Source organism: Chlorocebus sabaeus, chromosome 7, assembly GCF_047675955.1.
Source record: "Chlorocebus sabaeus isolate Y175 chromosome 7, mChlSab1.0.hap1, whole genome shotgun sequence".
Taxonomy (NCBI): domain Eukaryota; kingdom Metazoa; phylum Chordata; class Mammalia; order Primates; family Cercopithecidae; genus Chlorocebus; species Chlorocebus sabaeus.
The window spans coordinates 94,547,170-94,563,904 of NC_132910.1; the positions used below are offsets into that span (position 1 = coordinate 94,547,170).

The following is a 16,735-nucleotide window of genomic DNA, read 5'->3' on the forward strand; positions in this document are numbered from 1 at the left end:
AAGAATCCCTTAGTAATGAAAATGAAGTCAGTAGATATGTGTAGGCCCAGATGAAGAGATTGCCTTGTATTTCTTGTCTTAAAATGCATATTGTGCTTTTCTTTTGTTCTTAGATGTAAAATGGGGTAAACTGAGAGATTATCAGGTCCGAGGATTAAACTGGCTCATTTCTTTGTATGAGAATGGCATCAATGGTATCCTTGCAGATGAAATGGTATGTGTTGATAGATTTTTTGAAGGGTATGTTTTGTATTTAAAATATCTTACACGTTAAATTGACAAAAGTTTCTTACAGTCTACAACTATTAGCAAATGGATCCTCTCTGAAACTAGTGTAAGCAGCTTGCCTTAATTGCGTGTAATCTATATTTTAATTGTGAGAAATTTCCATCTGTGAAAATTTAATAGATTTAAAAACAATACCTTTGAGAAACATGTTTTTGGATGACTTTTATAGTACACTGATTTATTTCCTTCCAGTTCTGTAAAACACAAGTGAGGTCATTAGTTGTTTATAAATGATAAGAATTTTTTCCAGGTGGTAGCTTGTACAATTCTTATAAAACATTTTATCTTTTGTTAACTACTAGTTATGTAATGAATGTTTTAAAAAGTTTCCTTATTGCTGTAGTGCTAAAACGTTTAATTGGTTGGAGAAAGTATGAAGTCAAAAGAAACGTGTTTCAATGCTAGCTGTGCTAGATCGCTTTGGGAATGTCACTTAAACTGGGCCTTATGCGGGTGATAATACCTCCTTTAGAGACTTGTGAAGATTATATGACATAACACAAACTTTGACATATGTTAAGTTTTTGCCATTTATTAACTATTATAAATACATGGCATTTCTCTTAAATATTTATCTCTGTATGTTGGGAGGTATAATTGTGAAATAATGTTTTTGTTTTTCATTGCTTCATGGTTATTTTGAAATCTTTTAGGGCCTAGGAAAGACTCTTCAAACAATTTCTCTTCTTGGGTACATGAAACATTATAGAAACATTCCTGGTCCTCATATGGTTTTGGTTCCTAAGTCTACACTACACAACTGGATGAGTGAATTCAAGAGATGGGTACCAACACTTAGATCTGTTTGTTTGATAGGAGATAAAGAACAAAGAGTAAGTTTCTAGTATTTCATTATATTTTTGATGCTAAAATAATTTGAATTCAGGCTTGAGTATGGGTATAATGGGAGGAAGGATAAAAGAGACGGGATCTTTGCAAATATTAGTATTTACAAATGTAGCATCGTCTTGGTAGATAAAAAACAGCACTTTGGGAGGTCGAGTCAGGTGGATCATGAGGTCAGGAGATCGAGACCATCCTGGCTAACACAGTGAAACCCTGTTTCTACTAAAAACACAAAAAATTAACGGCGTGGTGGCACACATGGCCTGTAGTCCCAGCTACTCGGGAGGCTGAGGCAGGAGAATCACTTGAACCTGGAAAGTAGAGGTTGCAGTGAGCCGAGATGGTGCCACTGCACTGCAGTCTGGGCGATAGAGCAAGGCTTCATCTCAAAAAAAAAAAAAAAATGAAAATCATACTGGAAAGAAGACACTAGAAACTGTAGAAAGCTGTAAGAATATATTGTGTTTCTCTCCCTTTTGGGAGTGGTTGTATAAAATCAGTGGTTTTGCTCTCATTAGAAGTATTTTCTTGTTTTTAAAAGATGTTTTGAAATGTGAGTTGGAAATTTAAGGAGCCACATTTTTAGATGAACGTGTATAGTGGTAATAGTCACAGAATTACGGTTTTTAAAGGAGGTTGAGTCATATATAGTTATTTGTTGATTTATTATGATATCTAACAAAATAAGTTAAAATTTCAATCAGTTAACATCCTTGTGGGAAGAAGAGATGAAAGTAATAACATTAGTATATAAAGCTCAGATTTGGAAATTTATTCAGACTCTGCTGAATAGCTGTGTACTTGTTTTTTATTTCCCCTTCATTTACCTGTGAGTGATAAGTCTAGATTTTTTTTCTTTCCTTTTCTAGTTACGTTAGGTATTTTAAGTTATCAATTTTTGTTTGTTTGTTTGGGAGCCCAGAGAGTGGTAATTACTTAATAACCACTCTTTGCTTCAGTTTTCTTACCTTTAAAATAATACTATTAGGAATGTGTTAATACATTTATAAACCTGAAAGGAATGCAGATGCCTACTACTGCTAACTATCTTTCTGCCCTCTTCCTTTCTTTATGTTAAAACCTCCCTCTTTTTTGTCTAAACCTGTCTCCTAAGGATTTCCGTATCTAGTGGAATTGCAGAAAGCCATTTTAAGTGTCTATTGAATTTTGCACGGGTTAACTTTGTCAGTTTTTAAAAATTTAATGGTTCTGACATTTAAATGATTAATGACGTTACTTTAGTGTTAAGAAAGCTGATTCTAAACGTTTGCATAATATAGCTACTCTACTCCTTTTTAATATTTCCACTTCCTTTTACATATTAGATTACTTATCATCAGTAAATTTAATGCGTGGTTTATTCCTGTGTGATGTAATTTTTTTCTCTTGTTACACAGGCTGCTTTTGTCAGAGATGTTTTATTACCAGGAGAATGGGACGTATGTGTAACATCTTATGAAATGCTTATTAAAGAGAAGTCTGTGTTCAAAAAATTTAATTGGAGATACTTAGTAATAGATGAAGCTCACAGGATCAAAAATGAAAAATCTAAGGTAATTTGATACTTAGATGTGAAAAGCCTTCATGTAAGAATTTGATTAAAGTACAGATTTTTTTTCGTCTAACTTTAAGTTATGAGATACACGTGCAGAACGTGCAGGTTTATTACATAGGTATGCATGTGCCATGGCGGTTTGCTGCACCTAGCAACCCATCATCTAGGTTTTAAGACCCGCGTGCATTAGATATTTGTCCTAATGCTCTCCCTCTGCTTTCTCCCCACCCCCGAGCAGGCCCTGGTGTGTGATGTTCCCCTCCCTGTGTGCATGTGTTCTCATTGTTCAGCGCCCACTTACGAGTGAGAACATGCAGTGTTTGGTTTTCTGTTCATGTGTTAGTTTGCTGAGAACGATGACTTCCAGCTTCATCCATGTCTTTGCAGAGGACATGAACTTATTCTCTTTTATGATTGCATACTGTTCCCTGATACATATGTGCCGTATTTTCTTTATCCAGTCTATCATTGATGGGCATTTGGATTGGTTCCAGGTCTTTGCTGTTGTAAATAATGTAATATGCAGAATATTCTAATGGTGTATTTGGTTCTTTTCTTTCAGTTGTCAGAAATAGTGAGGGAATTCAAGACTACAAATAGACTATTATTGACTGGAACACCTCTTCAGAACAACTTGCATGAGCTGTGGTCACTTCTTAACTTTCTGTTGCCAGATGTGTTTAATTCAGCGGATGTAAGTATTTCCTAATGCTTTCTGGTAATAATAATATTTTGCTTAATGCTATATATTTTTGTGATAAAAGTGGCCTTTTAGCATGGCTTGATTATTATTAATTTTTTATGCTTTTATTTACATAGTTAGCCTGGTGTTATCTCCTAGGTTGTCTCTGTATAATGGGAATTTACTTTTGTGCCTTTGGTTTCAATCTTACTTCATTATTATTATTATTTTATATTTTTTTTGAGACATAGTCTCACTCTGTCATACAGACTGAAGTGCAGTGGTGCGATCTTGGCTCACTGCAACCTCCATCTCCGGAATTCAGGTGATTCTTGTGCCTCAGCCTTCCCAATAGCTGAGATTACAGGTGTGTGTCACCGCGCCTGGCTAGTTTTTGTATTTTTTGTAGGGATGAGGTTTTGCCATGTTGTCCAGGTTGGTCTCAAGCTCCTGGCCTCAAGTGATCTGCCTGTCTCGGCCTCCCGAAATGCTGGGGTTATAGGCGTGAGCCACCACACCAGGCCTCAGTCTACTTTAAATCATTGTTTTCTCTATCTGAAATGGCATAAATTGTCACTTCTATTTGGTAAGTCATGTTAGCCTGATTTTGTTTCAGTGGCTCTAGGTTGACTGGTTATGGTTTTAAGGTGCTGCTCAAGGTATTCCTGAAGTGATTTGTATACTTCACATTGCTTATGTTTTAAGTGCCAAGGGTGACTGTCAAATTTAGTGAAATCTGTCTGGCTTTTCTTTTATTATAGTCTAACAAACAAATATAACCTAATCTTTATGGATTATTTGTAGTCATAGAAATGATAGCAATCGTTAATTAGCTATTTGAACTGTTAATAGTAATATAATAGCTATGTCAAGAGTTTGTGCTATTAGAAATTGCAGTTTTTTTGTTTTTTTTTTGCTGGACCAGCGTTTATTTTTGAAGCTTTGTTTGCATAGCTGGCATCTTGTGTGTGTTGGAGGGATTTGAAGAGCTCCACGTTAGTATATTTTTGTACAGTTAAGTTATAAAAAGGTATTAATTTTGTTTTTTTCTGTTGAAGGTTATTTTGAAAGAATAGTGATTTTGTGTTGTAAAAATATATTTAATCAAACTCGAAAAGCAGTTTTAGTTTCGATTTTACATATTTTGATGTTCTTGAGATAATTCCTTTTTTCTCACTACATTGATGCTTTCATTTACTTTAGTTAAAGCAGTGAATTCTAAGATTATGTTTACTCAAAAACAAAGCACATATATAATACGTATTTTCAAGAGATGAGGTTAGGGAAACTGTCCTTATATCCTAACCAAATATTAATGAAATGCTGGTAATTTCAATTTCGTTTAGTAAGTTTGATTAAAATTGACATTGTTCTGTAAACTTCTATTTGAGAAGTCTGAATGGTCTTAGAGAACAAACTATAAAATGTTTTAATTTTCAAGCTTTTATGAAAATTGAAAGATATTTTTCAAGATTATTAATTTTCTAATTCTATAGAACTTGCTTTCCAAGTTATCTTTTTACTGTGAAACTTGTTATTTTGATGATTTTGAGAAGAATATTTAGAAGGTAGTGTGATTTATGATCTTCTTGTTTTAAAATTTGTTGATAACAGTGACACATGAAAAATGGGGTTGGACCAAGATATCTGGTATTATAGGGTATTTATTATATTACCTCTGATCTGAGTATTTTTTTTTTTGTTAATCTAGGACTTTGATTCCTGGTTTGATACAAACAACTGCCTTGGGGATCAAAAACTAGTTGAGAGGCTTCATATGGTAAGTATTTTGGAGTAGTGTTAAAGCATATTTCTGATGGGAAAAAGGATAAAGTAGATTATTTTCCTGCTGATAAAAAGCCCAATGGCTTAAGAATCAGATCTGCTTGAATTCTGACACTTAACTGTTACATCTTACAATCAGTGTAGGGGATGATGTGTGGTTGTTCAGTGTTAGAACCTAGAGTGGAATCCTGACTTAAGGGAAAAAGTAATCTCTTACAGTTATACAAAGTACAGTGGGGGAAAGAAGAATTGCATAATAATTAATATAGACAAGTTTTTGTTGTTGTTTGATCTTGGCTCACTGAAATCTCTGCCTTCCAGGCTCAAGCAGTCTCACCCCACTCAGCGTCTAGAGTAGCTGGGATTACAGACACTCGCCACCATGCCCAGCTAATTTTTGTATTTTTTGCAGAGATGGTGTTTCACCATGTTGCCCAGGCTAGTCTCGAACTTCTGAACTCAAGTTATCAGCCTGTCTGCCTTGGCCTCCCAAAGTGTTGGGATTACAGGCATGAGCCACCACACCTGGCCTTATAGACAAGTTTTTAAAGCTTAGTTCAATTAACATTCCGTAGAAGAATCTAACAAGTTCACTTTTGAAAGGGCGAAAGATCCATCTGTTTTTTCTTAAATCTAGTGACATTGTGTGTAAGCAACTGCCTTGCATAATGAGCAGAGTTGGTATGTTTTTGCTTTGCTGTATAGTTTTGTTTTTACATACAGCTTCCTGGGACGGTTCACAGGTAAAAGTTGGTAGGTAGAGAAACTTCTCTAACAGACCCCAAATTAAAATACCCTGGTCTGCAGGTTAAAGCAGGAGCTTGTAAGAATGTTATATAAAGCCCTTAATGACCTAACTCAGGAATTTTCAGCCTCCTTTGACATTTTGGTCTGGGTATATCTTTGAGAGAGGTAAGGAGAGAGGGGAGAACGTGATTGTCCTGTGTGGTGTTGTATGTTTAATAGCATCTCTGACACTTCTACTCACTAGATGGCAGTAGTAACATTCCTCCAGTTGTGACAAGCAAAAATTTCTCGACATTGCAAATGTCCCCTGGGGAACAAAATTGTGCCCCTCCATGACCTAAGCTTTTTAACGTTCTTTGGCATCTGTTTTACTTAATATATTGAGCTTTAATTTGATAGATTGCTGACCCCACTGTCAGTTTTCTGTAAACATTGTGGTAATTTTAATCTATTTTTGCTTATCATTTTTGCTACATCTAGAATCCTTTTTCCTGGTCTCTTTACTAATACCTAGTCCAAGACTCAGTGACATCACCTCCACTGAACCAGCCAGACTGAGGCTGGCCTAGTCATCTGTGTATTCCATCTTTAACAATCTGAGCACCCTAACATTATAGGACTTTGCAGAGGATATTGAGATGATTCACAAGTGTTTTCCATACTGGATTGTAAGCACAAAGGCAGGAAGCACATATTTATTTGTCTTTGTTTACCTGGCACAATGCTTAGTTAGAGTGGATATTTGAGCAGGGAAAAAAATTTAAGTTCATAATTGTTCAAATATTTCATTATAAAGTACTTTAAAATTCTTAAGTACTGAGACTTTTGTTAAATATTTGAAGGTAGTAATTTCCTAGCTACCTTTATTTCAATTCAGATGGCATTCATGCGTCTGAGCACTCTCTTCGTGTTTACTTAGACCAAGGATTGTGGAGTGTATATGTAATCTTGGGGGTAGAAAAGGAGGCAGAAGAACATGATTTTTTTCATGCATTTTTTTTCCCTTATTCTTCTGCTCTTGTCTTTCCTGTAGTAAATACGCAGGTACATCTAGGTAAAGCAAACGAATAACCCACAGAGCAGAATCAACCAGATTTGGAAACTGTTTTGTTCACAGGGTATTTTGAAAATGCTTATGAAGTCAGGGAGAAGAGGTCTTGTAGCTACCTCTCTATTTTCTCCTGCTCTTTACTTTGAAGTTTCAACAGTAGCACCTGTGGTCTCATAATGAAAGGAAGGTTTAGAAGTCAGTATGGATATGCTTAGGAATGAGATAACTCTTATTTGATGCGTTAGTTATCTAATGCTGCAAAATAACCCCTTATTCCCTCCACCCCCCAAAAACACCTTAACCCCCCTTTAGGGGTAAATAAGACTCCCTTATTTCCGCCACCCCCAAAACACTTAATAGTTTATTAACAACCCTAGAATTTATGGGTTGACCGGGTGGTTTCTTTGTGGGTTACACCTGAATTTATCCAGTTAGATTTATTTAGCTGGACAATGCCAGAAGAGAACCAGTTGGAGCTGAAGGTCTTCACTTACACATCTGGCAGTTGTTGGCGCTTGTCAACTAGGGCTAAACTAGCTTTTCTACATGGTGATATTAGAGAGATGTTGATGATACTTTCCCCAGTGATATCTAATTTGTTTTGTGATATAGTCACTGTTTTTAAAAACCAGTGTAGATAGAACAGAGGTACAAAAAAGTGTATCTTTAGTTGTATAGTTAATTTTAAAACTTACTGTTTTATGAAAATGAGTGAACTACTACTACATATAACGTGGAAATGTCTCATTGTTTAATAAAAGAAACCAGATATAAATGGGTGCTTATTGAGTGAGTCCATGTATATAAAGTTAAAAATGATAGGCGAAATTAATTTATGGTGTCTAAAAGTAAGAATATTGCTTACCCTTGGGAAGGAGAAGAGGGGATAGTGACTGGAAGGGACACAAAAATGATTTCTAGAGTGTTCTATTTAGGTAATAACATGAGTACTTTTACAGTACTTGAATAAAATTTCTAGAACTGTACACTCATGATTTATTGAAGTGTATACTTGTATATTCCTTCCGTAAGTTAGGACAGTAAGTTTAAAGACCAACCATAAAAGAGATCTTAATGAGACCCTTGCCCATTCTTAAGCAATGTTAGACAGTCTGCATGCAAGTAACTAGTTTTAGACCTGAAAGGCAGCGAATTGTTGAAAACATCATTTTAAAAATTTACTAGTGTTTTTAGTATTTTATGGTAGTATAACAAGTACATACTCATTATGTATACAGGCACATCTCATTATGCTTTGCAGTGCCTCACAGATACTGTATTTTTAAGAAAAATTTACTTTTCAAAACAAATAGATGGTTTGTGGCAATCGTGTGTCAAGGAAGTCTGTCAACACCATTTTCCCAAGGCATGTGTTTACTCTGTTTTTAAAGCAATAATGTATTGCTTTAAATAATGTATCACATTTTTAAAGTCATAATGTATTTTTAAACTAAGGTATGTACTTTTTTAAGACATAATGCTATTGCACATTTAATAGTGTAAATGTAACTCTCAGGTGCACTGGGAAATGTGACTTGCTTTATTGAGGTAGTCTGGAACTGAGCCTACAATATCTCTGAGGTATGCCTGTATTGAATAAGTAATGATCTTGTATTATTACCCTTCAGGAACCCTGTAGTAATAAATTATATACAGTTAACCCTTCATATCTGTAGGTTCCACATCCATAGATTCAATCAACTATGGATTGGAAATATTTGCCCCCAAAAAAGATAAAAATAAAATGGATGGTTCCATCTGTGTTAAATATACTGACCTTTTCCTTGTCATTATTCCCTAAACAGTATAGTGTAACAAGTGTTTACATAGCATTTACATTCTATTAACTGTTATTACTAAGTAATCTAGAGATGATTTAAAGTATATGGAAGGATGTTTGTAGGTTATATGCAGATACTACATTTTATATAATGGACTCGAGCATTTGTGGCTTTTGATATTCAAAGGGAAGGGGACGGGAACTAGTCTCCCAGAGATACTGAGATATGACTGTATTTGCAGGGAGAAGTCCTAAGAAATCACTTGATACTCATGAAGAGAAATTTCTTTTTCATATATTTTATATACAATTCTAAGATGCTGAAATATGACCTTATGTGTGGTATTACCTATTTATTTTTGTCCTTTTTAAGGTTTTGCGTCCATTCCTGCTTCGTCGAATTAAGGCTGATGTTGAAAAGAGTTTGCCTCCAAAGAAGGAAGTAAAAATCTATGTGGGCCTCAGCAAAATGCAAAGGGAATGGTATGTGTTCTCAGATGTAGTTGATAGCACTATTGATTCTTCCCTAAATTTCATTTGTATTTTGTTTTCCTCATTTGTGTTTTCATGGAATTGCAGTTTGCTGGATTGAACTCAACCTGAAAAGAGGTTTCTCGTCATGTAGTAGAGGGCTTGCTCATTAAGTTCGTTATAGAAAATTTTGAACCTACTAGATGACAGAATCAGGATGGAAGGCTTATAAATCCAAAATTAAAATTGGGATTTAAATCAATGGGTTTCATATGAAGCCATCTATTTGGGTTTTTTAAGAAGGAAACTGATAGCACAGTGTGGGAGATACACAGTTCACTTAGTAGTTCATAAATACTAGGTCAGCAGTGTGAAGTGGCTGCAGAAGAAGATACTGTTATGTAAGTTTTGTGTTCAAAGGAGGGGAAATAAATTGACCCTTTTCTTTACTGGTCTCATTATATTTCATGTATATTTAAGTGCATACTTAAATTTTGATAAGTATTTGCAAGAGACCAGAGTTGTTTGGTTAAAGGACTTAATATCATATAGAGAACTGGGCATGTTATCTGGGTAAGAGGTTATCTGTAGAAGGTGGTTGGTCCTAAATGTCCTCAAAACTTTTGAAAGAGTAGCAGATACTAGGCTTAGCTTGGATGGCTCTAAAACAGAACTAAAATGAGTCAATGCTAAGAGAAGACAAATATTTTTTAGTTAAACATTTGAGTGAACTTTATATCAGAATTGAGATGGAAAGCTCTGCCTTGTTGTTTAAGCATAGATTGCTTAGGCTACTTATTTTGTTCAAAGGATCCAAGGCTCTAAAACTTTAGTGCTTAGACAAATTACTCATTCTTTCATAACAGTGTCTAAATTCTTAGTATACATTCAAGGCTTTTTATAATCTGGCCTTAGCTTATGGCTGTAGCTTCACAGACCTACCTCACAGACATAGCTCCCTCCCCCTATGTATTTATATATATATGTAAATCACGTTGTATTCATATTATTCTCATCATCATGCCTTACCATTTCATTAGTCTTCTTGTCTTCTCAGATGTTAGGGTTCTTACCTAAATGCTGCACTAGCTATGGGGTATATAAAAATCGAATAGTGGCACTTTCTGTTGCAAAAAACTACAAACTAAAATTATGTTTAAAACTTACATTTTTTAAAGTTTTGCTTTATTACTTAAAGATATAATATCTTACTGCTTTGTTTTAATTCTACCCAAGGGAACTGTTTTTGTACTTTTAAAATAATATCCTCAAGGCCCAAGGCATAAGTGTGAACATTATAACACTATGTACAATAAAGAAAAATGGAAGCAAAAAGAAAGAGGTTACAGATGTTAAATTCCTAACCATCCCTAGAAGTTGATGAGTAGTTTCTTACAGATATTTGGGGGTTCAGGTGGGGAAGGGGATTAAGTATGTAAAGTGGCAGGGGTTGATCAAGGAACATTTAAGCTCTAAAAATATTTTTCTTCTTTGAATAGGTATACTCGGATATTAATGAAGGATATAGATATACTCAACTCAGCAGGCAAGATGGACAAAATGAGGTTATTGAACATCCTGATGCAGTTGAGAAAGTGCTGTAATCATCCATATCTCTTTGATGGAGCAGAACCTGGTCCACCTTATACAACAGATATGCATCTAGTAACCAACAGTGGCAAAATGGTGGTTTTAGACAAGCTGCTCCCTAAGTTAAAAGAACAAGGTATCTGTTACCCGTATCAAATTATCAAAACTGTTTTAAAATGCTCATGTTAAAACAAAGGAGCACTATACTTTGAAATGACTGCTCTGATGCTTTCTAAAGTTGAAGTGTAGAACATTAAAAAAACCTATTCATTATCTGAGCTCTAACCCCCACTCCTGATTTTAGGCCTTAAGTCTCTTAGAAGGTAAGCAATAGTTAGAGCAACCATACTCCCTTGATTTTGGGAAGAGTTTACACTTTATATATACTTTCCTAGAAATTACAGCTTTCTGTCATAAAATGTGAAGATTGCATCTCCCTCCCACACATGGTTCCCAGATCCATTGTTAGACAGTGGTGGTGTGTTCATGATATTGTTTTTTAATTATTTATGTGGGGTTTTAATTAGGTACCATGTACATGGACCTGAAACATTTTTATTTATAGTATGTTGACTTTTTATATGAAAAGGGGTATGTCTGTGGTGTGTGTGTTTGGGTATATTTAAATTACACGAATGTAGAAAGAACTTAGAAGCCAGCTTCCAATTTTAACTAATAAAAAATGTTTTTAGTCTACTATACTTTTCCTCCTCCCAGATTATTTGAAGCAAACGTCAGACACTATAGCATTTCATAAATTATTATCTCTCTCTTAAAGATAAGAAATATCACTGATACAGTATTAAGTGTACAGATTCAAGTTTGTTTGTGCTTCTCTCTTCATTTTAATAAGAATGACAGTTGTACCAGTAGATGAATCTCCTCTATGATACTATCAAAAGCATATTGTAAGAGTTATCAGTGAATGGGTTTACTTTTTCCTTTTTATACCTTTTTGTAGAGATAGATTTTTTAAAAAAATGCTTTCCTTGAAAGCAAAGTAATTAAAGGAATTGAATTGGTGGAGAGGAGTGGCAGGAACTTGGTGGGAATATTCAGATATTAATGTAAAGTATATTAAACTCTGCAAGGAAAATGGAGACTATTAAATGTTCTCATGTTGCAGTACTTTTTGGAAGGCTGAGGTGGGCAGATCTCTTAAGGTCAGGAGTTCAAGACCAGCCTGGCCTACATGGTGAAACTCCATCTCTATTAAAATACAAGAATTAGCTGGGCATGGTGGCGGGTGCCTGTAATCCAAGCTACTCAGGAGGCTGAGGCAGAAGAATCACTTGAACCTGGGAGGCAGAACTGAGATGACGCCACTGCACTCCAGCCTGGGTGTCAGAGCGAGACTCCGTCTCAAAAAAAAAAAAAATTCTTATGCATTTGAGGTGCAGGAACGTGACAGCAGCAGATTGTCAGCCTCCACTTCTAAGACAGGATCATTTCATAATCGTTACTTTTCAAAATGATCCTTTGTCTTCATGCATTCTACTGAAAGTATTATGTAACTGCCTAAAGAAGTGGAAGGCAGTCAGATAGTTTGAATCACATCAGATAAGTGAAGGATAGTCATTGTAGATATATGAGGTACGTATTATGGTCCTTTGATCTGGAATGGGTCTTCAGAACCAGGTTGAAACCTGGAGTATTAGGTGTGTGTTGGGAGTTTGGGGAGTCATACGCATTGAAGAGGAGTTGTAGAGTAGTGGAAGGTTATTTTTAAACATACGTGAGGTAACAAGATAATGATTATCTTACCCTTTGAGATGGGAAAGCCTTCCACACCAGAGGCAAATATGCTTTTCTGTACAAATGTTATCCTTTTTTATTTGTGCCATGGTGAGAAAAAAGTGGGAAATGACTGACTTGGATGATAATGTGTAGATTTTTTTGCCCCCTTGTAACCAAGTAGGTAACTTTGGAATTAAAGATAATTGGTTAGTCTTACTTTTGGTTACCCTTAAATTTTTCTACTTTTGAATATATTAATATATTCACTAACAGGTTCACGAGTATTAATCTTCAGTCAAATGACAAGGGTATTGGACATTTTGGAAGATTATTGCATGTGGAGAAATTATGAGTACTGCAGGTTGGATGGTCAGACACCCCATGATGAGAGACAAGTGAGTAAAATTTGGGGAGGGAGATAAAAAAGAATCATAAATTTTTTGACAATCATTTTATTTTATCCGTAGGACTCCATCAATGCATACAATGAACCAAACAGCACAAAGTTTGTTTTCATGTTAAGCACACGTGCTGGTGGTCTTGGCATCAATCTTGCGACTGCTGATGTAGTAATTTTGTATGATTCTGATTGGAATCCCCAAGTAGATCTTCAGGCTATGGTAAGAGATAACAAATAAATGTATTCTGTGCTTAGTAGATGAATTAGTTAGGGTGAGGTAATTCTACAGATATCAGTGACTTAACCCAATAGAATTTTATTTTTCTCCAATCCAGTGGTTCAGTGAGAGTATATAGAGTTGATGTTCCATCTAAATAAGGGTATTTCCATCTCAGAGATCTGCCATATCTTAGGACCCTGGAGTCCTCTGCTATATCCTCTGCATCCTATTGGCAGAAGGGGGAAAGGATAGAGTTGGGGATTTCCCAGGAAATTTATGGGTCAGACCTTGAAAGAGCCTCCTTGTCTCTCCACCCTCTTGATCAGACAATTGGACAGAACTCAAATCATGTAGCATAACTGACTGCAAGGGAATTGGTAAATTATATTGTTGTTGTATCACAGGACTAAAGAGAATTGAGTTTGATGAGCAACTAGCCTGTCTGCCACTTTAGATATTTAAAAGATACACCTGTGTGAAAGTATCAGTCAGATCAGGAAGATTATTTTTAGATTGAGAGAATTGATACTGCAGATTGGCCTGACCCATGATACTGGTGACCATAAAATTAGTCACTTTCTTTTTTTTTTTTGAGACAGAGTCTCACTCTGTTGCCCAGGCTGGAGCACAAGGTCCGCCTTCCGGGTTCACACTGTTCTCCTGCCTCAGTCTTCCAAGTAGCTGGGATTACAGGTGTGCACCACCACGCCTGGCTAATTTTGTATTTTTATTAGAGATAGGGTTTCACCATGTTGGTCAGGCTGGTCTTGAACTCCTCACCTTCAGGTGATCCCCCCACCTCGGCCTTCGAAAGTGCTGGGATTACAGGAGTGAGCTACTGCGCCCAGCCCGTTAGTCACTTTCATCTTGTGCTCTTACTAAGGTCGACTGGGGAAAATTGACCAATTATTAGAAATAAAGGAGTTTTTTAGGAATGTAGTTAGCAAAAGTGAAACAGAAATTCCTATTCAAACTAGTTTGACTACTTGTATGTAGTTAATTGGGTAATATTTAAAGATTAGAATTTTTATGTTGTTTGCTAAATTCATTGTTTCATGTCACTTTTTTGCCTGATGGCAGTAACAATTTGGGTTTGATATAGATAGAAAAACATTTTGAATTTAAACCTAGGGAAAAAGACTTAAAATCTTTTCTCATCAGACTTAAAAATTATAATTTTGTATATTGTTTGGAGACATTGTGTGTGTTTTATCTCTGTAACCTAGCAGAATTCATCTGATTCCTTACAAATTCATTGTTACTACAAATTTTTTAAAGTTTTTTACTTCAGAATATTTTAATTTTGTTTCTCAGTGTACCCATTTCAGTGTTATTTATGTGACTTTTAAACTCAATTCAAAATAACATGGTAATTTATTTAGGACCGAGCACATAGAATTGGACAGACCAAGACAGTCAGGGTGTTCCGCTTTATAACTGATAACACTGTAGAAGAAAGAATAGTAGAACGTGCTGAGATGAAACTCAGACTGGATTCAATAGTCATTCAACAAGGTAAGCCATGGAACTTTAAAACTTTACCAAGCTGGATTGACACAACCTGTTTTTGTTTGAACATCGTCTTAGAAGATTCTTGTTACTAAGCATCCATTGAGTCAAGCTTGCAGCCAGTAGAGATTACTTGTATTGCAAATACAGTAAACTTTAGATTTGTCCTTAAGATTTATTTGGGCTCAGGACAATTGAGTTTTGAATAATGACTCTGCCAGTTAGCAGTTCTCTCTCGTTACATGAACCCATTTCCTCATCTGTTAAGTGGGGATAAAAATACACTTAAGGATTTTAAAGGATTAAAGGGGATAATGTATATAAGATATCTGATATTCAGTGTGGTGGTTAATGATTTATATGTACTAATTACTCTTGATTACTGTGGGGAATACTGAAGAAATAAAAATCAAAGAGCCTGATTTTATTCTTTTTTCTTGTCTGCAACTTATTGAGTACCCACCAGATGCTAGGCACTGTTCTTGGTGTTGAGAATTCAGTGGTAAATGGAACATTCAAGTATTCTTACTTTAAAAGAGTTTACAATTTAGTTGGGAGGGCAGATGAAGTAAACAAGGTATAAGTAGGAGTAGGGGGTGAGAGTGGGATTTTATTTTGAATCGATTGAAGGAAACTTAAGTTCTCATTCCAGATCAGCTTTTAAGGCTGACATAATTTATGTTTTCATGAAACTTGCTGTAAAGTTGATAATGGGAAATATAAAATTCAAGAAAAGGGGTGGGAAACTTAACTTCAAATGTTCATTAGTTTCCTTTGTAACTGCATTGTGAGCATATATTTACTATCTATCTATAAAGCTGAAAGGCATATTGTTACATTGTTTACTGATTATGTAGGTGTCTTGATTTTGTCAGTCTCTTATTTCCATGTAAGAGAGTATTTTACATGTCTTTGGTATCCCTAATGCTATTCATAGTGTTGGCCATTTGTCTGCATACCTAAAGACAATAAATTATTGCTTATTTTTACAAATTGTTTCCGTTAATAAAGTGTTTACTTTGTGCCAGGCAGTGTGAACATTTCATTTTCTCCTTTAGTCTTCATGCCAACTTGAGATGTTAGCATCAGAGGTAAAGGCTTTTGAGAGGTTAAATTACTTGTTCATTGTACATACAGCTGGGAAGTGACTCAAGGGGGATCAAGAACCTTGTTAACTATTAAGTATTTAATTAGGAAGGCCTTTGGGGGCTTCTCGAGGCTACCAACCCATGAGGTTATCTCATGGGTGATAAAATGGCTAATGTTTTATTTTTCTTCACACATCTATGTGTTTTGAAAAACACCTGCCATGTGCTGCTTGTTCTCAGTTATTTTCATCCATGAAACACTCTTTTTTTTGAGGTGGAGTTTTGCTCTTGTTACTCAGGCTGGAGTGCAATGGCACGATCTTGGCTCACTGCAACCTCCACTTCCTGGGTTCAAGCAATTCTCCTGCCTCAGCCTCCTGAGTAGCTGGATTTACAGATGCCCACCACCAGTGGTGCTTGGCTAATTTTTTTGTATTTTTAGTAGAGACAGGGTTTCACTTTGTTGGCCAGGCTGGTCTCAAACTCCTGACCTCAGGTGATCCACCTCAGCCTCCCAAAGTGCTGGATTACAGGTGTGAGCCACCACGCCTGTGTGAAACACTTTTTTTTTAAAGATTAAAAAACCTTAATTGATTCATAAATTTAGAAATCTTGAGGTTTTTTACTTCATATTTACTGTGGCAATTTTTGGAGCAAACCTTCAGGCTAATAGCTTTCTTGTCCATTTGTAGACATGTTCGTCAAACAGCAAGCCTGAAGTACATACCTCTGTGTTACTGTTTTTTATTTGAGGGACATAATTGAAAATGAGAGTACACAAGCACTTTACATCTGAAGGTTCCCTCTCTGCCCAACTTGGAAGTAGCTTGTATAAGCATGAGACCATTTTGGTAGCAATGGCAGCATCCAATCCAAAGAAACATACTTTCTGGATATTGCCTCACTTTCAAAGTCACAGATGTTTGGTTGTATATTCTGTTATGGGCCCCAAACCATGATACAAGTATTTAAAGAAGTTGTTGAAA

General features: G+C 35.6%; 1 protein-coding gene across 2 annotated transcripts in view; it reads left to right on the plus strand.

The window, feature by feature from the left end:
- The window catches only part of SMARCA5 (SNF2 related chromatin remodeling ATPase 5), a 39,356-nt gene that overhangs the window by 11,821 nt on the left and 10,800 nt on the right, over positions 1–16,735 (plus strand). For both annotated transcript variants that reach the window (XM_007999884.3, XM_007999885.3), the window contains exons 5-14: positions 114–214; positions 942–1,121; positions 2,532–2,687; positions 3,252–3,383; positions 5,083–5,151; positions 9,108–9,217; positions 10,705–10,931; positions 12,806–12,927; positions 13,000–13,152; positions 14,535–14,667. In XM_007999884.3, the coding sequence (XP_007998075.1) occupies positions 114–214; positions 942–1,121; positions 2,532–2,687; positions 3,252–3,383; positions 5,083–5,151; positions 9,108–9,217; positions 10,705–10,931; positions 12,806–12,927; positions 13,000–13,152; positions 14,535–14,667 (1,383 nt within the window). The remainder of the gene's footprint in view (positions 1–113; positions 215–941; positions 1,122–2,531; positions 2,688–3,251; positions 3,384–5,082; positions 5,152–9,107; positions 9,218–10,704; positions 10,932–12,805; positions 12,928–12,999; positions 13,153–14,534; positions 14,668–16,735) is intronic.